The sequence below is a fragment of the Peromyscus eremicus genome, chromosome 23 (assembly GCF_949786415.1).
Source record: "Peromyscus eremicus chromosome 23, PerEre_H2_v1, whole genome shotgun sequence".
Classification (NCBI taxonomy): domain Eukaryota; kingdom Metazoa; phylum Chordata; class Mammalia; order Rodentia; family Cricetidae; genus Peromyscus; species Peromyscus eremicus.
Genome location: NC_081438.1, coordinates 36486182 through 36512546, shown reverse-complemented (window position 1 = coordinate 36512546; position 26365 = coordinate 36486182). Strand labels below are relative to the sequence as shown.

The 26365-nt window shown below is 45.8% G+C and overlaps 1 protein-coding gene across 1 annotated transcript in view; it reads right to left on the bottom strand.

The window, feature by feature from the left end:
- Nucleotides 1–2878: 2878 nt before the first annotated feature.
- The window catches only part of Wasf3 (WASP family member 3), a 94668-nt gene continuing 71181 nt past the window's right edge, over nucleotides 2879–26365 (bottom strand). The window contains exons 4-10 of the mRNA XM_059249412.1: nucleotides 24644–24778; nucleotides 22769–22922; nucleotides 20797–20914; nucleotides 14241–14416; nucleotides 9415–9681; nucleotides 7842–8206; nucleotides 2879–6142 (exon numbers count right to left, since the gene is read on the bottom strand). Coding sequence (XP_059105395.1) covers nucleotides 5985–6142; nucleotides 7842–8206; nucleotides 9415–9681; nucleotides 14241–14416; nucleotides 20797–20914; nucleotides 22769–22922; nucleotides 24644–24778 — 1373 coding nt within the window. The 3' untranslated portion in view covers nucleotides 2879–5984. The remainder of the gene's footprint in view (nucleotides 6143–7841; nucleotides 8207–9414; nucleotides 9682–14240; nucleotides 14417–20796; nucleotides 20915–22768; nucleotides 22923–24643; nucleotides 24779–26365) is intronic.

The window sequence follows — 26365 nt, the reverse complement described above, 5'->3', positions numbered from 1 at the left end:
TATGTCTCATGTCAAATTGCTCTTTAGATCTCCAACTCTGTCCAGCTTTGTTGACTGCAATACACTTCTTTCTCTTGGGTTGGTTCCACCCCCTGCTGCTCTCCTCAGCAGGTATCCCATGACTTTGGCATCTCTAACACCTTGGGTTCTCCAAGGCAATCCAGGCTTCAACTTCACAGCTTCACACAATGGCCTCTCTAGGCCTCCATTCAGGGACACCCCTGACACATGCCTGGCCTCAGTGGCTTTCTTTGAGAACTGAGGCAAATTCCATAACCTGTTTCTTCTATCCTTAACTCTAAAGCCAGAACTATGTGTCTGAAGCTGCCAAATTCTGCTGATTATTGGGGCTGGAACATGGCTCCCTAATTCAATTATATCTTCACCAGTGTTCTGTCCTTCATTGCCTAAGTTTGGCTGTCCTAAAACTTGCTCTGTAGACCAGGTTGGTCTCAAACTCAGAGTTCTGCCAGCCTCTGGCTTCCCAGTGCTGAGATTCAAGTACGCCCCACCACACCCAGCTCTAAGTTTTTCTTTTGTTCTTTTTCACAAGTTGGAAACTTAGCTGGGTGGGATCTTGCCCTGAGGTCACCACTCCCTTTATTCCATTTCTTAATCTCTTTATCTCCTTGAACAAAGGACTTATTTAGCTCCATTCCACTTCCAGGTGTTCTTTTTCTCTTCAAAATTTACATTTTGTAATTTACCCTGCTCAGCTTGCTCCTTTTCATTATAAATCTTTATAAGCATGAACACTAGTTACCACAGGACAGAGTCTATACTAGGCTGTTTTAAGATTTCCTTTGCCAATGGAATTAATCCAAAACTCTTCACTTTAGCCTCAGGCAGATTCTTCAGACAAGGGCAAAATGCAGCCATTTTCTTCACCAAAATATCAACAAGAATGATCTCTGGCAACAAATTAAAATTCTCCTCTGAAACCTTGAGTGAGCACCCGGCAGTTAAAATAATGCTTAGCACCACTGTCTTCCATGCTCCTACTAGTATGGCCCATTAAGCGTGCTTAAAGCATTCCATTGCTTTCCTAACCCAAAGTGCCAAAGCCCAAATTCCTCCAAACAAAAGCATTGTCAGGTCTATCACAACAATACCCCTGGTACCATGACCACCGCAACTCTTATAAAGGAAAACATTTAATTGGGACTGGCTTACAGTTCAGAAGTTTGGTACATTATCATCATGACTAGGGGCATGGTAGCATGCAGGCAGAAGTAGACTGAGACACTGGGAGGTATCCTGAGCACAGGAAACCTCAAAGCCTACCCCCACAGTGGCATACTTCTTCCAACGAGGCCATACCCACCTACTCCAACAATGCCACACCTCCTAATAGTGCCACTCCCTATGAGATTATGGGGTCCAATTACATTCAAACTACTACAGAGGGTGACAGGTACCTTATTTAATCAGGACTATCACAGATGGGACCAGGCCCAGTGATCTTATAACCCAAACACCTTGTTTTTTTTCCCCTGCCTTTGTAGGGAGGAAAGCAGGATGTTTTCACAGCATAGCTATCACAGGATGACTCCTCCATGGGAAACATTTTTATTAATCAAGGCAGACAGACAGATGTCTGTCTACTGGTGTGCCATGTTTGCCCCAATGCCTGTGACCCAGAATGAAGCTTGGGGGAGGGGAAATCAAGCTGTGCAAGCAACAGCTCTAGAGACTCAACCATTGGCTAGAAGCACACGTGTGGGAGCAGACTGGCCCCGGGATCTGGCCTGCAAGCTGCTATGAAAAGACTCAGAATGGTCACTCACTTTGTAAGACAGACATCTTTGGGAGGTATTTGGGTCCGCAGACTCACACCTTCATTGTGGCAGCACATCTCGGAGGCTCCAGGTAGCCCCAGCCCAGTGACAAATGTCTTGAGCTACCAGTAGCATCCCCCTGTGTGGCCTGAGCAGCAAGTTCACAAGAGCAGGTCTGAGCAGAAGGCCTGGTTTAGAATCTCGGTTCTGTCCCCAGGCGGTGGGCTAGCTTCTGGGCTCTGCCCTGGAAGATGGTGGAGTCTCTACTGAAATCCTGCTTCCAGTGAAAGCCCATGGGAAAATCACAGCAGATGCCTGGGGCAGCACCCACAATCAAAGACTAAACATGCCATGTCTTTAGAGACAGTTTACATTTACTTTCTGTTTACAAAGAAGGTGGGAAGCCCAGCCTCTCATTTCATCGATTACCAAGAAGCTGCTCGCTCTCCAGGAGCCTGGGCACAGGACAGAGGCTTCTGGGTAGGTCAAGCACTACTCCAGGCTCTGCAAAGTCCCAGGCGTCCTGTGTGAAGACTCACAGTGGAGGCACACAGGGCACTCTTGGTGCTCAAAAGCAGCCATCCAAGAAGGCACACATTCAGTTTCTCACAACTACCTACCCAGCCTACGCTTTATTTCCACTGTTTCACAAATGAAATGCTACCCCCAGCTTGCATCTGTATCCAGCCAAGTCACACTGAACAACGTGGCTTTACTCTAGTTTCCTTGGGGGAAAGAGGGCAAGCATCCTCCTGAGAAGATGTAAGTAGTAAAAATACCTCACATGCTATGAGTGCCACAGATTATTCATGATTATTTTGGAGACTCAATGCAGCTAAGACCCTCACCGTCCTGGTCTCTTTCCCCAGTGATCATGTTGTCACCATTTCTGAAGAGACATCTACCCACACACGAGTGCTTCCCCATGGCCTTCGCAGAATTCACATTGAACCTGTGGTCACAAGGAAATTTAATGTAGTTTTTGGTGGGAATCTTCCGCTGTTTCCTGAGGATAATGTCAACTAAAGATATTGTATGTGCTCAGCTTCTCTCCCTGAGGAGTTGAACACATAGTGTTGTCGTAAATAAGCAGATCCAGGTAGACTTACACGTGTAATTTTATTTAGATGTTACTTGTGATCTATAGTAAGATATACAAACAGATTAAAAATTGTTCGACATTTTTTAATACCACTTTAGATTCAATTCACAACTGCATTGATAATACTGCAAGATAACAGATACTCTCCTGCATAAAACAAAAAAACTCCTTGCTAGTCTTGCTGATACACTCTTTGCAGTCTTTAAGGGATTCAAATGTATCACACATTTCTGCTTAAAATATTACAAAGCTTTCATAACCCTTCCCATCCTGTGCTCATAACAATTTTGATGTGTTAAAAATGTACGAGGATGAAAACATCCATCTTCTAACTGCATCTTGGTGAATAAAATCTAAGTACCGAAGCTCATGGTTTGTGCACTCATTCCCTTCAGCAGTGCAGTGACGTGCAGACTCAGGCATCTTCCATCCACCACTCAGCCATGCATCCATCCATCTACCACCCATCCATACCTCCAACCATTCATGCATCATCTACAATTGATTCCTCTATCTACCACCCACTCATCCACCCACTCACCAATCCACCCGCCCACCTATCCATCCATTCACTCATCCACTTACCCATCCACTGATCCATCCATCCACCCACCTATCATCCGTCTACCTACCTACCTACCCATCCATCCATCTGCCCACTCGCTCCCCACCCACACCTCCATCTATCCATTCGCCTGAGTCTATATAATGAGAAAAAATATGTCAGATACTCAGCTGAAATACATAGAGAAGACTAAAGCTGGGGACAATTTTAAACAGCCTTAAAATCTGTAGCTGTAATCTAAGCATGAAACTTATAGAAATTAAATATGCTATGAAATTCTGTTCTCCATTTGTTTTAGTAGATATTTTTAAAAAATGAAAATCAAAAATTTAAACTTTTACTTTTTTCTCTTTTGTAAGGTATTGTATTTAGAAGCATTTTGGATTTAAATTTTAGACTAAATCAAATTTGCTGAAAAGATACTCTAAAAATGATCTAAATTGGATTTAGTCATTTTCCATTCTTTTAAAGCTTACATAATACATTGGGCAAAAGCTTCTCACTAGCTATAAAAACAAACTAAAACTCACTGGTTGATGAAACTACAGGACAACCAACAACTGATAAGCTCATGAATATTTATGAATAAAGTGCCACTAACATCACTATGATATGGTATCAGTAAAAGAAATCCTGGCAATGGCTGGTAGCTTTACATATTTCCTCCACCCTGAGAGCATAAGGACCCTACCAAATGAAGGAGTGCAGCCAACGTGAGTTCTGGAGTTCCACAGGGCACACGGACACAGGAGGAACAACAGAGACAAACTGCTGCCAACATAACAAAAGACTCAAAATGTCCCAGTCGTGAGGATAATGTCAACACGGTAGGTCTCAGTGCCAGAAAAACAGAAATGAGAACGAAACAGAAAAGCTTCTTAAAATCACCACTATGATCGTGAGTCACAGCAACGGCCACGTCTGCACAGGCTCCAGGCTGATCACTCAAGTGCATGCCAGTCCACCCGGCAGCACTGGGACGCACGCCAAAGCAGGGCATAAGGGGGGCTGCAGATGGGTTTCAGTGTCAGATTCCATGTGACTAGAACCTACTACTGGCAGGGGTTAAAGGACAGCTTCCCAAGTGGACAGGTGTCCACTCACACAGAGGGTGACATGGGCAGCTGGGTGATGTCCCCAAACTCGTGAGCAGAAATCACTTGTTACTACCTCACTGACATTCCACATCGACTGACACAACTCCACCCCAGATCTAGATTCTTCTTTTCATCAAAAGTGAGCCATACTATTGGCTGTGGTCCATTTGAAGTGTGCACCTAGAGCCCAGCATGTGTGTGAGGTCCTATGTAACCAAGCATGGGGACACCCAGTGACTTATTTAAATGAGCGGCTGTCCTTCCAGAACGGCAAAGGAGACACTGTCCTCCTGGAGTTAAGCCCCTGCCTAGGCCAGGGACCAGCGAGCAGAGGGGAAGTCAGGGTTCTTCTCTGCCATGGCAACTGGCTGGATCCAGTTTATCTTGTGAGGTACTTTTTAAAATTAAAATGTGCCAACAACATGAGAGAAGAGTACTGTGCTTCAGGTGAAGGCCCTGTTTGAGAGACTGAGTGTGAATCCAGCCACAGCACCGTGGGTTGTGAACAGCTGGCGGCATTTCTCAGCTAAACCCAAGCTCCTAAGATTCTGAGCAAGTGGGGTGAGGTGCTGAATTATGCTCTCTCCATGGTGAACAGAGGAGCAGGGATCCCAGGAAGTGAAATGTGTAGGTCTCATCTGCACTGGGTGGAGGAGGAGGGGACCAGATGCTTTGTCATGTAAGCTCTGCAGACTCCGGGCGGCTTGCGCCTGGCCTGGCTAACTGGTGTCCACACTATCAGGGCTGGCCACTACAGTGAGCTCCATTTGCAACACTGTACAAAAGTCACTAGTGGGCCCTTTCCACGTGAGTACCCAGAGGGGCCCCTGCTTACAAAGGGAGCCCTCTGCTGTGGTGCAAAGGTAGCAAAAAGCAACAGAGCAGACAAGGAAAGCAGAGCAGCCCACTCCCTCGAAGGCCACCAGGCCAAGAGTCCAAATGGAGAAACGTCTCATTCTGACTTGTTAAACCTCTCCCTCCAGAACCAAGTCCATCTGGAAACCACCCTGCGAAGGAAAGAAACGGTAAAGCAGTATCGCCTACTGGTTGGAAGACATCACTGTGACACACAGCCATTCATCCTGCAAAGACCTGACACTGGGCAGCGCCACGGACACACGGCAAGTCTGCCGAATCAGGATGGACAAGAGTGAGACTCTCATGGCCGAGAGGGAAGTGAGATGCTATTTCAGGACTATGCACTAGTTACAGCGTGTCTCCTGGTGTGCAGCACGGAGTGCTGTGTTTAGTGGCACTTAAGTATTACACAGTAAATACTCAACAGATCCAGAAGGATGTGCAGAAGCAATAGCACACTGTTAATACAAAAGTTACTAAAGCTACAGGGTAATACCACTATGTGGGTGCAGAGATCACACGCGCTCCTAACACACTTCCATACGGTGCCCTGGCTGTCCACCTGCCGCCCGGCCCTGTGCGATTCAGTCCGACCAGTCATTCTCGTCAAACTCAGAGTCATCGTCTGAGTCGCTGTACTCCACAGCGATGCGTCTGGACAAGATTGTGGCCACGTCATTCCCGACGGGCTCCCGCTTGGCTTCCTGCTCACGCTGCTCCTGCACCTTTTTCAACTGGATTCCTGAAAACACAGTGGGGAGAGAATCAGTCTCTTTGCTCGTTTCCAGTGAAACCAAACAGGTTTCTACTGAGCTTACAAATACAAGGTGGTGGCCATCTGCAGGTGGAAAGAATGTGTGCGCTAAGTCTGCTGCAGGGACGGACACAAAACACAACCTTCTGCACAGCTGTGTTGTAACACAATATGCAGGGGACTTGACTTGGACCACTTTAAACCTTTCTCTTTGACAGAATTTCAGATTTATTAGCTAGCTATGAAACCAGGAGAAAAATATTCCCATATTATTTGCCCTGACAATGTTGGAGCAAGCTTTCCCAATCTGTCACACACAAACATATAGACAGAGACAGAGACAGAGACAGACAGACAGACAGACACACACACACACACACACACACACACACACACACACAGCACTTTTCTCTGGACTGTTCAGGAGTTACATGGGACATAGATGGTCCTATATTACTAAAATACTTCACATGTTCTTTCCTGAAGGAAACTTGAAAACCAGAAGTTACCATAGATAAACCCTGCTACTACTTCCCCTATAAATATTATTCAAATGCCACCACTAAGCCAATCTACTGGGGCATTTTCCCTGACTCAGGATCCAACCATCCTGACTCATTTGCTCCCATTTCTGGTAAACCTTAACCTGAACAGTGCTTTGATTTCTATATTTACAAGCTTTGCATCTGCAGAGAACGGAGATGGTCTTTTGGAACATGGCAGTCTCTGGTTACGGACTCACTAGACTGGCCACGGGTGTATAAAAGCACATCTAATACTCTCTTCCTATGACTGGAAAGCTGACCTCCCTTAAGGGATTCTGGCTTTCAGACTTCACCTCTTGACAAACTGAAGTCTATCAATGATGTTCAAGGGACTTGAGGAATCTCTGAGTGGCAGAGGTGGGTGTGTGTGTGTGTGTGTGTGTGTGTGTGTGTGTGTGTGTGTGTGTGTACTGGCCTGATTCAATGAGCTCAGGCAGAGGCAGCTGCATCTATGTCAAGGATGTTGCAGACCAGCAACTGTTCTCAGTTCTTTTCAGCGGAGACAAACAAACTCTAATCAGGAGGCACATGGTTCCCTAAGGCTCAAGAAGCTCTCTGAATACTCCACAGCCTACTGCTGCCCTGGCCACCCTGGGCTTAAAGGATGAACGATACCGCACACAGGTCTTCCTGGGAGGCTCTGGGGCAGTCAAACAGGCCAGGGGCCAGGCTCCCTCTACTGAGTGTACATGATGCACATGACGCCTCTCCTGTGTTGGGCCGGTGCTGAGGGCAGGACTTTTGCTGGCACAATCTGGATGCTACTGAATAAATGCTGGAAGCCACTGGCTCGGCCCATCAAGCTTCTCTGACCAGTCCAGAGTAAGCTTAGCTTTGTTTAAAATGAAACCATTGCTGGCTGCTTACTTTCTTCCATTTTATTCTTGTGGTACAAAGTGGAGAAAGGTCCTATTACTTAATCTATCATGTGATGTCTAATTTCTGGTTTCTTGTCAAGTACACCTTTCCTGAATTTTTAACTTTTTATTATAATGTGTTTCCACGCTACCTGTAAAAGAATCCCAACTTATTAACAAAGTAACAAATGACAGAATGTACAGTTATCTTTTGAGGCAGTGCAGCTGACTGAACCCAAGCTGTGTCTTCCAAAAGGGAGACTGTGACATGAGGTGTGCACTCACCCATCCGGATGGCAGCCAGGAGGTCACTTCTTGCATCACTTATGGGTGGCTGTGCAGGTTCCGGGCGCTTTCCCTCAGCCACGGGTGGACCATGCAGTGGAGAGGATGAAAGAGAAGAGGGACCAGGAGGGCCAGGTGGAGGAGGTGGGGGGCCTGGAGGCGGAGGTGCTGTGGCCAGGAGCCCAGTGGAGGGCTGGTGAGAAGGGGCAGGGTACGTGGAACCAGCAGAGGCAGGGAATGGGGGGTGCGCGGGGATCTGGAGAGGGCTGACGAAGGCAGTTTGTGCTGAAGGAATCATGGGGGGAGGGGGAGGGGGTGGTGGTCCTGAGGGGTTGTAGTATTCAATTATCTGTGCTGGAAGCATCCTAAGGAACAATAAAGTACAGTCACTCAAGTGACCAGGGAGGGTCACATCTTCCTCGTTCTAATAGAGCTTATAGAGAGGATCCTTTTGGACACAGTGCATGCTACCACCAGCTGGAGAGAGTCACTGCAGGGTACATGTGTCCACTCTGAGAGTCAGTTTCTTCCAGTCTTACATGATTCATCATGACAATGAAGAACCCACTGAAATGACCTAACACGACCATTTGAAGAGCGTGGTGACTTCTGTGGATGGCTAGGGTACATACATGGCAGAAAAAGGCTAGTGCCCTTTCCATCCTGGGTTCTCAAAGATGCTGTGTAGCTGCTTACCTCATCTCATGAGGCCTCTGAGACTGAGGAGACAGGGGGTTGGAAGGATGCTGCCTCCTCTGACCCTGTCCAGTGAGAATCCTCAGCATTAAGAGCCCAGCAGCATGTCAAACACCCCAAGAGATGGGGCAATGGTTTTCAAAACCAAAGGCTCTCCATGCATCTGAGATAGCAGCCTTAAAACACATTCTAGTAATTCCAGCTTAGCCAAGGCCTAAGGATAGGGGACACCCAGACCCATGTGATCTCCTCTTTCAGGCCGTGGGTACAATTAGAAAGCAAGGCTGGCACTTGGATGGAGAAGACACATTGTTATATTCAACTTTCATGGGTACAGACACTAGGGAGCATTTTAAAGACCAAGTCTGAAAAAGCTAAAGACAACCTAAAAAAATAAAGGGGAGGGGCGCAAATGAACTCACGCACGGTCAGGAAGAGTCTGTACACAGTGGAGGCATTCAACAGATCAGAAAACAAGAGGGTGTAGGGCATGATGCTCCAGGAGCCCAGAGGCCGAGAAAGGGGTTACAGGATGCATGGTGAGGAGTGATGCTACATGTTTTCGAGGTCCATGACCAGCACTCCCTCAGAAACAGGAGGGTGTGGACAGGTTCACCAGTAAGCATTTTACCCTTAGTGACGCCTTGGCTTGGAGTCAGTATGTGAGCAGGGGACCAGGGGAGCACACACACACGCTGTTCACCTGAGATGTGGCTACAAAAGGAAATGGCCAGAGGCAGGCTTCGCCACTATTTTATTTGGTACAGACTCTGTCAACACCGACACTCTGCCCATTCATTCATGTCTATATTCTATGGGATAAAATTCTGCCAAGACACAAATTCAAGAGCAATGACAAACAGGATTAGCAACTTACCCATAGTCGGCTGGAGCCACGGATGTAGAAGTCTGGGACCCCTCTGGGGCCTGGGGAGGAGGTGGCGGCGGTGGCTGCTGAGGTCTGTTCAGGGCCATGTGCCTTGCCGAGGCAGATGAGGGTCGGAACTCATGCTCAGCGCCTTGGTTTGCGGTGCCATGCAGTGGCGCGTCACCCGCTGTGCAGGACGGTGTCACGGGCTGTGGCTGCAGAGAGTGGCTGGGAGTAGCAGGGTAAGAGTAATCGGTGATGTCGGATGTGTGAGACCTGATTTCGGAGGGAAGGGGGTGAGAAAAATTGAAGTTTTAAAAATGTCCCCTAAGAGGTAGGTGCATATATATCTACGAATAACAACATTGTCAGTAGACAAGGATGAGACATTTATTTCTTTTATGATCAGCTAGGTCCAGCCCCAAGAGAGCTTCCAAGCACAGCACAATTATTTCAGCAGCAAGCCCCAGTGTTACATGGATTCAGATTTGAAGCTTTGATAAGTCAGACCAGTAAGTGGGGACCAGCGGAGCCTCATTTCCACAGCATTCCATGTATTCCTTTATGAAGACAATACTATATGTCAAACCCCATTTCTTTGAGAAACAATATCTCAGATTGACAGAGAACTTTCAGAGGCAATAAAATTTGGCAGCATATAATTAGACGGCAGGCGAACTGGATACACGTTAACGGCAAGAAGAGAAAGTAGGGTCCAGAGTGCAATAGTGAGCGGCACTTGTCTTAAATGGCAGAAATATATTAAACCCAAGGAAGGAGAAGCAGCACTGACAGGTCTCCTGGGCTGTGAGCGTGACGCCACAACAGAGCTCTAAAAGGAAAGGAGACCTTGAGTTAGTTAGTGAGCAGTTTGGAAGGGGCTGACAACAGGCATCCTGCACAGCCTGGCAGGAGGGTAAGCTGGCATGTGTAGCAGCCACAAGCATGTTAATAGGAGGCACACGCTCTCGCCTGAGTTACAGGACAGTGAGTAGGGCTACACAGCCTTTCATGACGCTGAAGCAGGGCTCGACCTCGGGCTGGGGATCCAAGACAGCAAACCGACGCACCCTCTGGGACTGCTGTCCTCCTCCGCGCTCCCTGCCTGATCCAGCCTCCTTGCGTCACTCATGAATTCAATGCCCATTTTCCTCCTCTCCCACTCTTCTCGTCTCGTTCTGACTTTTCTCACATATACTTGTTGGTTCCTGTTAGGGTTCAGCTTGTGTTTCTCTCTCTGAAGGGAGACAGGTAAACACACACTGGGGATGTAGAGGGAGCAGGATGGAGACACAAACCCACGTCTGTCTCTGGGACCTCTGTGAGTAGCTTTCCCTGACCAGAGCACAGACCAAGTCAGAAGAATCTATCCTCCTCGCTGTCTCCTAACTACAGCATGAGAATTAATAGCTTATTTCTCTCCCCTGTGTGTGAGCTGTGGTCTAGATGATGGTGTGCTTGTGAAGATGTCTGGTCCACTCTTCCAACCACTAGCAAATGAGTTTAATATTTTAGGGGCAGAGGCTATCTGTCCTGTACTCAGGTTCAGTGCATTTCAAAAGTATAAACAGATCTAAAACTATGGGGTCGGTGATAACATTCACACTCTGCTAAGTAACTAGGTCACTGACATGTCACTTTCTAAAGGAAACAGTCACCCAGCACAGCGTGGAGTGTCTCCAGTGAGACACAGGCCAGGACACAGCATGTTCTGTGGTACAAATGAGAATGCCATTCTTGGAAAACAGATTTGAGAAACAGCAAGAAGGAGCCAAGACAAAGGAGGTGACCAGATAGAGACTGAGGTGCCACACAGTTGATTTCCACAGGACTGGACTCTGAGGTAGGTGAGAACAGGAAGGTGAGAACAGGAGAAGCAGGGGGTGATCAGGGAAGTGCGAAGGGCCAGGTTACAGGGGGCTGCCAGCACCCTGGGGGAGGGGGCGCTCAGAGGACACCGGCTGAGTGGACAGGCAGAAGTTGCCATGAGGCACTCCACCGATGTGGTGATGAGGGGGTGTGATCCTGGGGCTGTGATCTGCAATGGTCAGTCTCCGTGTGTTGCAGCAGAGAGAACTGGCGGGTTAAGATAAAGAGGCAGGAAGGAGGCTGTTCACCTAGTGGGAGAATCCCATCAATCCCCAGGGTTTGCAGAGGCAGGTAGGCAGAGCCACAGCACTGAAGCATGGCTCAGAACTAGTTGGTAGAAACTAAGGCAGGCTGCATGTGGAGATGTACTGATTTCTGACTACAGAGAACATTCCATCAACTGCGCATCCGAAACTCACAGCTGGAGACAAGCCATGCCTAGCATCTGTAAGGAGAGGGCAGAACTTGAGTTTAGTTCACCTGGACTGCGTGAGCTAAAACACTTTATATATACAACTGCTTTGTACACACACCATGAAACTGGAAATTAAACTTTCCTTGGTATCTTTAATATACATGTGAGAGAAGGAGGCTGCACCACTAAAAACCATGCTTTTACCAAACAATATTTAAAAATACGATATTTTTAAGATGTCAAAGAGCTAGGTGTGGCGGCACACGCCTTTAATCCCAGTACTTGGGAGGCAGAGACAGATGGATCTCTGTGAGTTTGAAGTTTACATCTGGAATTCCAGGGCACCCAGGGCTACATAGTGAGATCCTGTGTCAAAAAACAAACAAACAAACAAACATACTCCCTTAAAAAAAAAACAATAAAAAAAGTCAAAGTCAAAGGGAAATGTACGGCATGATTCCAATTTTGTAAAGATAAAAATCCCACACATAGGCACAGAAAAAGACTAAAGACAGATACCGTAAAATGCAAATGGTGTCTCTGGATGATGTCATGATGAGTATTTAATTTTAATTTCTTTCTGTAATATCCAGATTATAAGTATGTTTTGTTTCATAATAAGAAAAAGTTAGGGCTGGAGTGGTAGATGGCTCAGTAGTTAAATATACTTGCTGCTCTTGCAGAGGACCCACGTTTGATTTCCACACTCACATAGCCATTAAAAACCATCTGTAACACCAATTCTAGGGGATCTGACACCCTCTTCTGGCCTCTGCAGGAACTGCACTCACACACCCAATGTCATGTACAAATACATACAAATAACTGAAAAGAAAATAAACATTTTCTTAAAAAGAGAAAAGGCTGCAGTTTTAATAAAACAAGACAAACTTTCCAAACTAATTCAAGGAGTTCTGTCTAAGACCAATGATGAACTGTGATCTGTTTAATGGTAGGTTAGTTATGTATGCCAAGAGTAAGTCATGGGAAAGAGTATGAGAAAAAAACAAGTTTTGACGAAGTGATCCACCTAGCTCTGGTTTTGTAAGCTGAGAGGAATGAAACCTTATCTAGGCCATGTGAGCACACAAGCAAAGTGTCAAATGATTCCAGTGGCCGTCAGCATCATGCCAGGCGTGGAACAAGCTCATCTCAGAGGGTAGGATGAGAAGCATTCCACTGAGGGGTTAAAAAAAATCCGAAGGTTTTCCATCTGCACATGTCTAAATTAGCACACATATGGAGCGAACATGGGTATGTACTTTGTGTGACAAAATTTAAATTCCAACTAAGCTTTTGTCAAAACAACAAATGGACACCAGTGGGGACACTTGGGTCCCTGTATCTCTCACCTTAGTTAGGAGCAGAGCTGTAATATCAATAACCGGCAATAAAATTCAATTGTGAGGCTAGAACCCAGAGCTCCCAGAGTTCTCTGAATGCTTAAGGTAGCAGGTGTATAGAAAGATTACCTGGGGTGTGCCTTTTCAGAGCTCATAGGCCTGGGCAGGAAGCAATCAAACACCCTGCAATCCCTAAACTTGTCTCCTAGCAAACACCCACCTATTCCTTGGGTAGGCGGAGACTGCTCTCAACTCTGAGGTTTAAAAGGTGAAAAGAAGAAAGAACCAGAAGTACGAGGTGTATACTTGATTTCTTGCTATTTTTGACATTTTCTTGGATAAATTCTTGGCGTTTTGTTTGTTTGTTATTATTTTAAAGATAGTCTCATGTATCCCAGAATGGCCTCAAGTATGTAGCCCAGGATGACCCTGATTTTCTGATATTCTGCTCCACCTCTGAGCATTAGGATCAGAGGCATGTGCCACCACGCTGGACTTATGAAACGTCAGGCTTCACACCCAGGCTTCACACATGCCAGGCGACCACTCTTCCAACTGAGCTGTACGTCCAGCTTGAATTCTAACTTGTAAATGCTGAGGACTGGAAGTCCACACAAATGGATCATGATGATTCAATAAAACAGAGCAAGACATTAAATCAAAGTGAAAACAGGCTGGTCAGGCACCCGGTAAGTCTCCTTGTGACCTCATGACTTCACTGCTTGCACCTGCAAGAAATATTCTTACTCAGGTCTGTCAACTTTGAAAAGAAAACTCGGCAGGAAGTCCTCCTGAAATGAGAGCATGGAAGATGAGTTATGTGGAGTGAGACATCAGGCCCCTGTTGTCTGTGTCTTCTTCAAACCAAGGTCTCCCTGGGTTACTGCACCACCCATGATCATAGTTACATGACAAGGAGCGAAGGAAATTCAACATTCACATTCAAGCAGTAAGGGACAACTAAGCAAAATTAGAGTCACTGACAGTCACCCAAGTTCAGGATCCACATTAAAACTCCACCTTCCAGATTAACCCCAGAGCAAACTTCAATTGAAAAGCATGCAAAGTACCCAACCTCAAACAGCACTGCCGTAAAGCAGTATTTTGAAAACAAAATACAGATGTCATTTTTAAGGACACAGTGGGGCACAGAAAAACCCAAAGTACCAGGGCTCAGACATGGGGAGGGGTCCATGACACGCACACACCTAGTATCTGGGGACAGAGATCCCTCGGAGGATGCTCCGTGGTGCACACTCTGAGACAACCTGTTGTCGGGCCTAAGCTCCTTGTCATACGCCATCATACTCCACTCCTGGCGCCTGTTCCTGGCTTTTCTAACCTTTTTCACCTCACGGGTGGTGCCATCTACACGTTTTTGCTCCTGATGTCCAGGAAAAGAAAGCAAGCATGCCAAGACAGAAGGGAAGGAAAAGAGCCGGTTAGATGCAGTGAAACGCACAGAAAACAAGCCTGGTGCACACAGAGGCATTCCCATCCTGCTCATACCCGACTGCAAGGAAACGCTAACACAGCAAATGCCTCGGGCTCACCAGGTCCATCAGAATAAAGTGGATCTCTAAAGAAACAAAAGGCTCTCACCCCCACCACAGCACTTACCTCCGCCTTCGGGACAGGACTCTTGCTTGCTAGGGTTATGGCCTGTTTAACACGCTCACACCTAGATCTGCATTGCCCATGTGAAGCATCTGGTAAATCCATTCATAAAAATCATTTCTCTCATTGACACACTTTGAATGTGTGTGTGCGTGCGTGCATATCCACACATACACACACACACATACACACACACACACACACACACACACACACACAGAGCTAGAAACTTACCTGTTCATACACAAAGCCATTCTTACACCAGTCCTGTTTGTCATAAGGCACATTCAATGCTCAATGTGGTCCCATGCAAGCCCCTCCTCCAAGGTGAGACCCTCTTTGTGCATCTACACATCTGTCCCTTTTCTTACACAAGCATTTACAATCTTTCTTAACAAAGGTTGTGTCTCCCCCCCCCCACTCTCCCTTATGGACCTCATCACACTGTTTTACCGTTACAGGAAACATACTCTCATTGAATGCTGGCTGAATGATCAAAGCCACACACCATGCCTCAAGCACAGGCATGTCCCAGGGAACATGCTCAGGATTCAGGCACTGTTGACACAGATGGCAACACACACACACACACACACACACACACACACACACACACACACACACACACAGAGTTTCTATCCTAATGGAGCTCATACTCCAGAAGGGGAAGTCTGAAAGTCTGAAAGCTGACATAAACAAGCATCTCTATAGAATGTGGTAAAATACCAATGTATCTATATTTTAAAATGTGATATATTTTATAAACAACTCTATATTAGACATGCATATTATATATTCATACATTTCATATATTTAAATATGTACATGTGTATATACGTATACCAAGTGTCATCGTCTGCAACTTAGGACAGTAAGAAGGCGGTGGACAGACTGGATTGTTTTCAGAGTGTTTAGAAGCTCTGGAACTAAGACATAAAATGCACACAAGATATAGAATGGCAGGTGAGGATATGAACAGACGTGATGCAGATGAGATGGGACACTCAGCAAACTAACAATACTGGAGGCTGGCGAGGTCCGCTAGCGGTATAAACTAAGTCTTCAGCCTTTCAAGGGACCATCCAAACCCTGCCTTGCTTTCTCCTCATTGACAGCAATTCAACTTCTAGGAATTTATCCTAAAAACTACCTCTACTGCTATAGGAATCCAACTGTGGTGCTTTAGGAGTGCAATTTACAATCAACATCCATTCATCAACATGGTAATGCGTAGGAAGTTTATGGAGCATTTGTACTTCAGAACACTGTATGCTATTCAGAAGAAAGCCCACATCTCTAATAATTTCTGTGTGCACAATCCTGTCTGGTATGATTTTACATACATAAAATGCTGCACCGTATGTGTAATGCCTTTACACACGGCCTAACAGTCTGAAAAGATGTTCACAAGACTGCTGTGCCACGCTAGGACCTCACAGAGAGAGTGTGCCTTTGTTACCCTCAAAGCCACTTGGTTGTGCTAGAGCTAGGACATATTGTTTGTGTACTTTTCAAACCCAAAAGAAAAATGAGGGAAGGGAATTTCAATGGGAAGCCAATCTGCATGCTAATTAAGAGCCACAGTGTGAAAGGCATGTAACAACTATCACCCTTCCTGCTCGAGAGGCACGCGTGGACATATTCAGGGAATAAGTGTGTTATTTCTTCACAATGGTTCATCCCTCAGTTCTATCCAGTAACATGTATACAAGATAGAGACACACACACCAGGCCATCATTGCTAAATATTAAAGGTAATAAATCCTAGCTCAACTACATCAACCTGCGTTGATGCATCCCCAGACTATGCAACACAGTTTCCTGCCCTAGGGTGCACCTCCACACTTCTTCCAAGGAAACCCCTGGACTCGTGAAGCCCATCCATCGCACCAGCGTCTGTCCTTACTGACCCCTACCTCATGCATGCTCTAATTCTGCTAACCCAGAATTCTGTTAATCCAGCAAAACTGTCAGTTATCATTGAAGAAGAAACACTTCCATGATAAAGAATATAAACAAAAGGAATCCATGATGGATGGAAGCAGCCCTAGAGCTGGGAAGTGCCCACGTCTTGAAAATACAAGAGATTGGAAATACAAACTTAACAATGTGCCTCAGAGACTTAGAAAAATAAGAACAAGAAAAACCCCATCAGCAAGTGAACAGAAATAACAGACATCAGAGGAGAAAGAAATGAAATTTAAAAAAAAAATCAATGAAAGGGTCAGTTATTTGAAAAGATAAATAAGATCGACGCTGAGTCAAACCAACAGAAAGAATCCAAACAAAGACCGAAATGAACAGAATTAGAGATGAAAAGGGAAATTCAGGAACAGACAACACAAAATTCAGAAGCTCACTGGGCCGTAACTGAAGAACTGCTTTAGAGTAAGCTTGCAAACATGAAAGAAATGGGTGCGTTTCTAGGTGCCTATGACATACCAAAATTGAGCAAAGAAGATAAAAACTACTTAAACCTCTAAAAAAAAGCAATGTTGAAGCGGTAATAAAAAAGAAAAAAAAAATCTCTTAAAAAGCCCAGGTGCCTGCTGGAGTCATTGCTGACTTCTGTGAGGCAGTCACAGAGCTAACGGGGATGCTTCTCATGCTGTTTCCTAGACTAGAAAGGGAGAAATCCCACCAAATGTTCCGTACAGAGCCAGCACCACCCAGATACAAAAACAGGATTAAGATAAAATAGCAACAAAAAGGAGAATTAGAGGCCAATTCCGTTATCAGAGACACAAACATTTTCAGTGAAATGCTTGCAAATGGAACATCAAAAAGATCATTCACCACGATCAAATTGGTTTCATTCTGGAGGTGTGGGGATGGTTCAACATCTGCACACTGAGGAGTAAGACCCCATGTAACACATGAAAAAATGCTCTCCCCCAGGCCCGCAAGGATATGCAAATTCACAGAGTACAGGAAGGAGCCTTGCAAGTACCTTCTTAGGAAACATAGCCACACCCAGCATGTCTCAGCACTCACTAAGAAAAGCACTTCCTGTGAGGACCGAGAGAGAAGGGACCCGGAAACACTTTCTGGGCACGGATGGAAATTAATCCCACATCTAGGGAAGCAATATAGAGGTCCCCTAAAACCCAAACCTGACCAGCTCTCCCACTGCGGGGATTTGCTCAAAAGACTCTAAGTCAACTTATTGAAGAGTTGGTTCCTCCCCAAGCTTTACTGCATTGTTGCTCACAACAGCTAATTGTTGCCTGCCAACAGAGGAGTGGAGAAAAACCATGTCAGACACACGCACAATGAACTGAATTCAGCTCCAAAGAAGGAGGGAAAATGGATCAACGGGAACTTCTGATACTAAGTGAATGAAGTCTGAATCCAAAAGACAAATATCACGTATTCCCTCATTTATGGACCCTAGATTTTATTTATTTTTTCTCTTTTATTAAACATAGATTCTTTTACATACATACATTTACACACACACACACACACACACACACACACACACACACACACACTATCCTTATGAAACCAGTATGAATACAATGAATATAGGCCAGCAACAACAAAAAGAATTTTTTTGAAGAGGTTATTGGCCAGGAAAGTAAATACTGAGGACTGGAGAGATGGATCAGTGGTTAGGAACATGGGCTGCTCTTCCAGAGGACCTAGATTCCATTCCCAGCACCCACATGGTGACTCACAACCATCTGTAACTCGAGTTTCAGGGAATCTGACGCCCTCTTCTGGCCTCTGCAGGCACCAGGCACTCAAGTGATATACAATATATATACAAGGCAAAACATCTATCCATATTAAACAAATAAACAAACAGATAAATACATAAAACTTTCGGAAGGGGAATCCTCTCCTGAAAAGGATTCTAAGAAGGGAGGGCCTTTTGGAAGGGCGGGAAGTGTCCATGGAAGGCACTCTTAAAAGTCCTGGGTTTTGCCCTTTACAATGAAAGGCATGGTGTGTTAGAGAAAAACGCCTTTCAATATATTTCTTTCTTCCATGACTTCTTTGCTTGAATTCTTTGTGAAACTCAGCAGTTCCTCCCAGATTCCCCAGTTACATCTGTGTACAGTATGGATGTAAGAAGAGAGTGTAATTGAACCCACATCTTAGAAACCCTGTCCCAGAATCTGGGCCCTCTTCCTCTCTATCCCCTCTGTCTCCTCTCTATCCCCTGACTCCTCTCTATCCCCTCTGACTCCTCTCTATCCCCTCTGACTCCTCTCTATCCCCTGTCTCCTCTCTATCCCCTCTGTCTCCTCTCTACCCCCTCTGCCTCCTCTCTTCTCTTCCTTCTTTTGTCGCTACTGAGAAGTGGAGCCAAGACCTACACATACGATCAGGTGCTCCGTTGCTGAGCTACACCTGGCCCGTTCTGAAATCCTATGTCCAAACCTCATGTTCTTATTCATCTTCAACTCTCACTCCAATTAGGCCAATACATTTAAGTGCCTCAAACCTCAAGACTATCCCACAGAGTGCTAGTGTTCCAATGTGGCCTAGTATTTGTTTGTTTTTTCAAGACAGGCTTTCTCTGTGTAGCCCTGGCTGTCCTGGAACGAGCTCTGTAGACCAGGCTAGCCTCGAACTCACAGAGACTTGCCTTCTTCTGCCTCCCGAGTGCTGGGATTAAAGCTTGTGCCACCACCGCCCACAATATTATATTATTGTTGTTTGTTCTTGTGTTTCTGGTTTGTGTTTGGTGCTTTTTCTTTTGCGACAACGTCTCACTATGTAGCCCTGGTTGGCCCAGAATCTGTTAGGTAGACCAGGCTGGTCTTGAACTTATAGAGATCTGCCTGCTTCTGCCCCCTCATGTTGGGATTAAAAGCATGGCCTGGGGGGTTAATTTCTGAATACAGTTTATATATAAAAATCACTCCTCTCAATGGGGTAGATCTAACCTCTCGGCCCCAAGGGGTAAGTTTCAAAGTGGAAGCTCCTGAACCTGAATGAGTCACCTTGTCCTTCCCAGACGGTATGCAGGGCAGCTGTTTCTGACATGCCGACTTGTATTCCTCTTGCTTTCTACCTCCGCCCTCCTCAAAGGGAGGATCATTTCTAGGAAACACCTCTGAAAGCACAGACCACTCATGCTTCCCAGTCTCTCGCCAACACCTCACCAAGTTCTCAGTCACAGTGAGGTGGCACCCCAGCAGCCTAAGTGTGAGGAAGAGAAAGCACCCCAGTGTCTGAGAGGAACTCTGACTGCTCTCTGAAACTGAGGGAGCAGAGGAACAGGAGCTATGAAACACGTCAGACACCAAACTGAAGACTTCTTTTGTTAAAGGCACACAAATGCTGTAGAACAAACCCTGTCGTATTGACTTAAACATAGCCTTGCTGTTTTCAAGTATCAGGACTCACAGTTCATGCGTTTCCATTCGTTTGGCTATTTGTCCCTGTGCTTTATCCAACCTTGGTCTCAACAATTCTCCCTCACATAAACCCTCCTCTTTCTTGATAATTGGACTCCCGGAGCTCCACCCGGGGCCTAGCCGTGGATCTCTGCATCCAGATCCCTCAGTCATTGGATGGGGTTTCTAGCATGACAATTAGGGTGTTTGGCAATGGCTGAGGGGCCCCCAACTGGCCCCAACTGGATCAGGACCTCTGAGTGGGTGAGACAGTTGATTGGCTTGATCTGTTTGGGAGGCATCCAGGCAGTGGGACTGGGTCCTGTGCTCAGTGCATGAGTTGGCTGTTTGAAACCTGGGGCTTATGCAGGGTCGCTTGGCTCGGCTTGGGAGGAGGGGACTGGACCTGCCTGGACTGAGTCTACCAGGTTGATCTCAGTCCTCGGGGGAGGCTTTGCCCTGGAGGAGGTGGGAATGGGGGGTGGGCTGGGGGGAAGGAGAAGGGGAGGGGGGCGGGAAGGGGGAGAACAAGGGAATCCATGGCTGATATGTAGAACTGAATTGTATTGTAAAATAAAATTAAAAAAAAGAGTAAAACTATAAAAAAAAAAAATAAAGTGTCAGGACTGTCATGTGAGAAGAGGGTACCCCGAGAAGACCTGAGCCCTAGAGGTAACACCTCAACTCCCTGAGCAGAGGGCCCGTGTGCACACTGATGAGTGCACACTGATGAGTGCACACTGATGAGTGCACACTGATGAGTGCACACTGATGAGTGCACCCCCGAGGCACGCACCTTCTGGCGTCGTTTCTCCTTCCTCTTGTCTTCTGTGTCCTGCAGCATCTTTTCTTTCCAGAGGTCAAAGAAGTAAGAGGGATCCGTGTAGAACTTCAGCCCGTCCTTCTTATCATCTCTGTGGACCAATGCATTCCAAGTCAGGGCGAGAAAGATCATTAGTGTAGTGGCCTTCGTTGGGAGGCTGACATCAAATTTAACTCTTTGGATCCTAACACTACAAGAGGAATCCTGACCACCTTATGTATTACATGCTAAACTTCCCTATTTGGAAAAACATGGAAACATACACAAAAGCAAATAACTCTACAATCTTAAAAACTTGAGAGCTAACTAGGTGTAAATTTTCTGTGAAAATTCCCCCCAACTCACAAATATCCAGTTTCAATAGCTCATGTATTTAAGGAACTATTTGGTTTATTCCAACAGTAAGCTACATATAGAGGCAGCTGGATGCTCAGTGTGTACTAACCTCTCCTGGTAACTTAAATATAGTTATATTAAAACTAGTAAGTGCTCTGTCCCCTTTGGTCAGTTCAGGTTTATTCAGCACCATATGGGAAAGAAGGCAAAGTGCTTGTGGTATGTGGACTTGTGATATATGTGACAGAAACACAATGCATTTTCAAGAAACTTCATTCCCTGTGGCTATGTTAGTTTCAAGTACTGCTATGATTACTATAGTCTAAATAATATTTCAAGTCATTATGTAGATTACCCCCTTATCATGTAACCAGTAATAATGTAGCCACTACGAATTCAAGGTTGTAATAGGAATCAACAGCACTACTCAGGGGCTAGGATATGGCTCAGCAGCTAAAAGCTCCAACTTCTCTTCCAGAGGACCTGAGCTCAGATCTCAGCACCCATGTCAGGTGGCCCACAACTGCCTGTAACTCCCCCTTCCTCTTCCAGCCTCTGAGGGCGCTGCACTCTTGGGCCCGTACACACAGACAGATACATAATCAAAAATAAAACGTTTTAAATGTGTGTGCTCTAAATTCTAGGAAAGCACACTTGTCCCACTGAAGCCGAGGCATGCTGCCTATCTCCTGTCAGTTTCCAGAGTGCATGTCCATTTGTCTGAGAGAATCTCTCTGTCCAGCAGAAAGAAAAGGTGACAATCCTAATTACCCCATCATGGAGGCTTGCTCCAAACCAGACCAAGAGCCTGGGCTCTTCTGAGGAGGGCCAAATGGCCCGGCAGTAGGAATGTCAGGATGGCAACCACAGACAAAGAACACACAGGCTTCTCCATGACTATCAGACACTCGGCTCCCACTGCCGTGCCCAGCAGGCGCTGGTGAGGTGAGAGCCACAGAGGGAGGAAAGATGGGCAGAGGGGCAAGGCCCACCACGGAGGACGAGGGGGCAGTAAGAATGAGAAAGGAAGATCCAAAGGCGAAGATAGGAGGTGTGAGAAGAAAGCCCCACAGTGACGGAGGGGCACCCAGGGCCTCACAGAGCACGTGCAGGCAGCCTCTTCCTGTGAATGCTGCTTTTCTATCCTTTCTCTTGGAGTCTGTCCCCCGACATGCCCAACCACCACAGCAACAACAGAACGGCAGATGTCTGTGCGGTGCTGAAGGGCTGGGATGAGGATTTTACCATGGTATAAATGAACCGTGCCGTCTCTCTCCAGCTCACTGTGAACATAAGGAATGGCGTACCCACACCTGGGATGCAGCACAAAGTGCCACTTCTGCTGAAGACAGCCATGTCTGAGTGCGAAAGCCAGAACTCACACTTCCCCTGGTATGCATCTTCTAATTACGAACTCCAGCAGTTCTGTAGCAACGGCTCATTTCATTGGGTACGATGCCGCTGCCGTTAACTGTTTTCAAAATGTTCTTTTGCCACCCACAGAGCCCTCAAAGGTGGTCCCACCCAGCACACCAGCACATTTTGCCTCTGCCCAGGCATCTATCCACCTCCACTGTAGAGGCTGTGGGGAAGCGTGAGGGAGCCGTACCTGTACGGTGTGAGAATGTTCAGAGGTGGAGGCTTGTCACTCTGGTTGTAAATGTCAGCCACAGGGTTGGGAATGCTGTTTTTGGAAACCACCTGCTGGTCCTGGATGGTAGAGCTTTTGAATGCTTTCTTCATGTTGATATCCTGTAGTGAGACTATGGAGAGAAAAATCCCCCAGGCTGAGTTACACAAAAGGATTTTCTGTTTAGAAGTAAGAGCCATCGTTTGACTCAGAATCATAAACATCTCCCAGAATGGCCCAATATTGGCTTTTTAAAAGAGATTTATTGTATGTGTATGTGCCTGAGTGGTGTGCAGTGCCAGCAGAGGCCAGAAGAGGGCACTGGATCCCCCGGAACTTGAATTATAGGCAGTTGTGAGCCATCCAATGTGGTTTGCTGGGAACTGATTCTGGGTCCTCTGCAAGAGCATCAAGGGCTCTTAACCACTGAGTCGTTGCTCTGGCTCCTGAAATGATGGTGTTTGTTGCTCCTTTAAAACCTTTCCTTCCTCTAAAAGACAAGTTTTCTCTATGACGTGAGGTCAATTACAGTTCTGCTGTCTTTTGTAATAACAGAAATATGTCACTGGACCAGGGAATCATTTGTTGCTGTTTAAGTAGGCACCTCTCAGTCACCACACGGTAAACAGCTGAGTACAGCAGGCATGTGCACAGATCTGGGTATCTTAGGAGAAATCATTAGTCCCAGTTTCGGTGAAATGCCTGCACAGAACATACACAAATGGGAGCATCTCTCACATTGATGGAGAGAGAGACCACGAAGCTTTTCCACCTATGACCCACACAATAAGTACCCTGATCTAGGAAACAAAGTTGAGCTAAGTAAGCACTCAGCTGATTGGGTAAGTGAGCCGTCTTGCGGTTTGTTTTTTTTTCCCACAACTTTTACATTGTTTTTAACTCATCTGACCATGGCAACTCTTTTAGGTGTCCAGGCTGGCCCCATCTGCCCTCCCACTGGATCATCATAACTGTAATTCACGTATGCTGTGTGACATCACCAATAAAGTGACAGCCCAGAGAAGGGACCTAGATTCCTCAGCTTTTAGGAAAAGGTCTCTGCAATACTAATATTGCCAGTGCAAACAATATAGTAAAACTGTGCCTGGGAAAGGAGTTTAAAGATAGGACCTATTCCCTGAAACTCCGTATCATTTAACCTGTTCATCTTCTCCAGTGTAGAGTTTATCATAAGCATTTGATTCTAAGAACCAATAACAATACACAAGAAAGACTATCTAAAACTCATCTGGGACACACATTTACAAAGTCAATGTAATTAAGAAAAAGAAACTGAGGCCCGAGAGATGGCACTTAGTGCTTTTGCAGGGGACCTGAGTTTAGTTCTTAGGGTCCACACTGGGTGGTTCACAACTCCCTGTAACTCCAGCTCCAGGGCTTTCAATGCCCTCTTCTCCACAGGTACCTGCACTCACCCCCCACACAGACACACAGAAAGTCACATAATTTTAAAAATAAAATAAATCTTTAAAAGATACTACCAATTCCTTACCTGAACAGACCAAATAGCTATTAAAGTTTTATTTTTAATCTGTAAATAAAACTTCAAAACTCAATTAAAATGAGACTGTCCTAAGATTATTTATTACTATTGAATTCAAATGTAACATCTGCAACTTTTAAAACAAGAGCATGACATATGAAGTAGATGAGACGGGACTCTAATTTTTTAAAGTCACTAATTAAGCCACTGTTCTGGGGCATTCCCTTCCCATTCTTCCAGGAAGAGACAAGATAAACGGCAGCGTGCTGCCCAAAGGGAGAAAGCAGAGCTCACATGGAAGTAGTTAATTACTACTGTCCTGTTGACATCTGCTTCACGCAATTACCTACCCTCCTCCACTGTGGAGTCCAGCTGGGTGACTTTGACAGCAAGGCGATCAATTCTGTCTTGAAGAGAATTTGCTCTGATGTAGAAGTTGTTAGCCTCATTAAACAACTCACCAAATATGTCCTCTGCATGTTTGCCTGGAGAAGAGAAGGGAGAAGGACACCTGCTGAGGAACTGCAATGCAGGCTCACTGTCGCCGCCACACAGGGCTTGTCCAAACGAGTGTCACAGCAAGGGTCACGGTCCAAGGCCTTCACAACAGTAAAAGATTCCAGACAGCACAGCATCCTCCTGCGGCCTGAGCTGTCACGTAAGCTAAGCTGTCACTCAAGTTGTTACCACTAAACAAAACTTCTTTAAAGGAAAAAACTAAGTTCTCATTTTGCACAAAACAGAAATCTTACCTCAGGAATGAAGCTCTCCTTTTATTGCTCAATGAAATTCAAGAGATTACCTCGGCCGTTAAGTGTAGAAGGTCATCAAATGAGTGACACTGATTATCTTGCACTGTGCTTGATGTCTTCTAATGCCATTATCTTCTCCGAACACTTGGAAATGCAGTACTGAGTCTCGCACACTCTAAAATCGGCATCTAAGATTGCGGTTTAAAACTTCCAGCCAGGCTCATCCCACTTTCTTATGGATGCTAGACATAGTGTAGACAGGGTCCTGCTATGTAGCCCAGGCTGGCCATATCCCCTTGACTCAGCCTCCCTGGGGCTGAGATTATTAGCATTTGACACCATGGCTGGGTCCCTCCTGTTCTTAAAATCTATTTAACATTTCTGGAAAGACGTACTTCCTCGCCTTGAATCTCCAAATCCCATCACTATTCTTTATTCATTCTACAAATGTTTAGTGAATGAGCACTCAGTGCATCTAAGAAATTAACATCTCTGACAGAAGCAACTAGCACTTATGCTGGTTTTCATTTTCTATTGAGTCTTTGCCCTACTGACAAAAGAGAATCTGAACACTTCAGGGAGACGGGCTGACTGATCCAAGAACACTGCGGTGGTTTGAAAGAGAAATGCTCTTCACAGACTCATGTTTGAGAACACTTGGTTCCCAGTTAGTGGCACTGTGTGTGTGTGTGTGTGTGTGTGTGTGTGTGTGTGTGTGTAACTGTAGGAGGTGGAGCCTTGCTGGAGGAAGTGTGTTCCTAGGAATGGGCTTTTAGTTTTTGGTCTCACCTACTTTCAGTTCACTCTCTCTGCTTCCTGCATGTGGATGAAGATGTGATCTCTCAGCTTCTTACTCTAAATAACCGCCACCATGCCTCCTCTGATATTATGGACTCTCCCTTGGGAAATGTAAGCCAAAATAAACTCTTCCTTCTACACAATGATTTTGGTCATGGTATTTTCATCACAACAACAGAAAAGTAACTAATACAAACAATCACATTGTAGAAGGCATCTGCAGCTAACCAATCAGGGCTGGTTTTGGTGCTCGTGGACAAATCCATGAGAACAGGAACTGTGCCTGTGTGCCACTGTAATTCCAGCAACAGAGCTGCACCTTTCCATCATTCATTCAGCAAGTGAATGAGTGAGCGCAGCACACAGACAAGAGTTACTGTTTTCATTCTCTAGGTGATTAAACTGAGAACACAAATGGTAATCTCTAAGTGACAGATCACTGACCTTGTAAGTGGCAGAAACACATGAGACAAAAATTTGCCTTCTGTTAGTTTCAGCTTCTATCATCTACCTCGTTGAAAC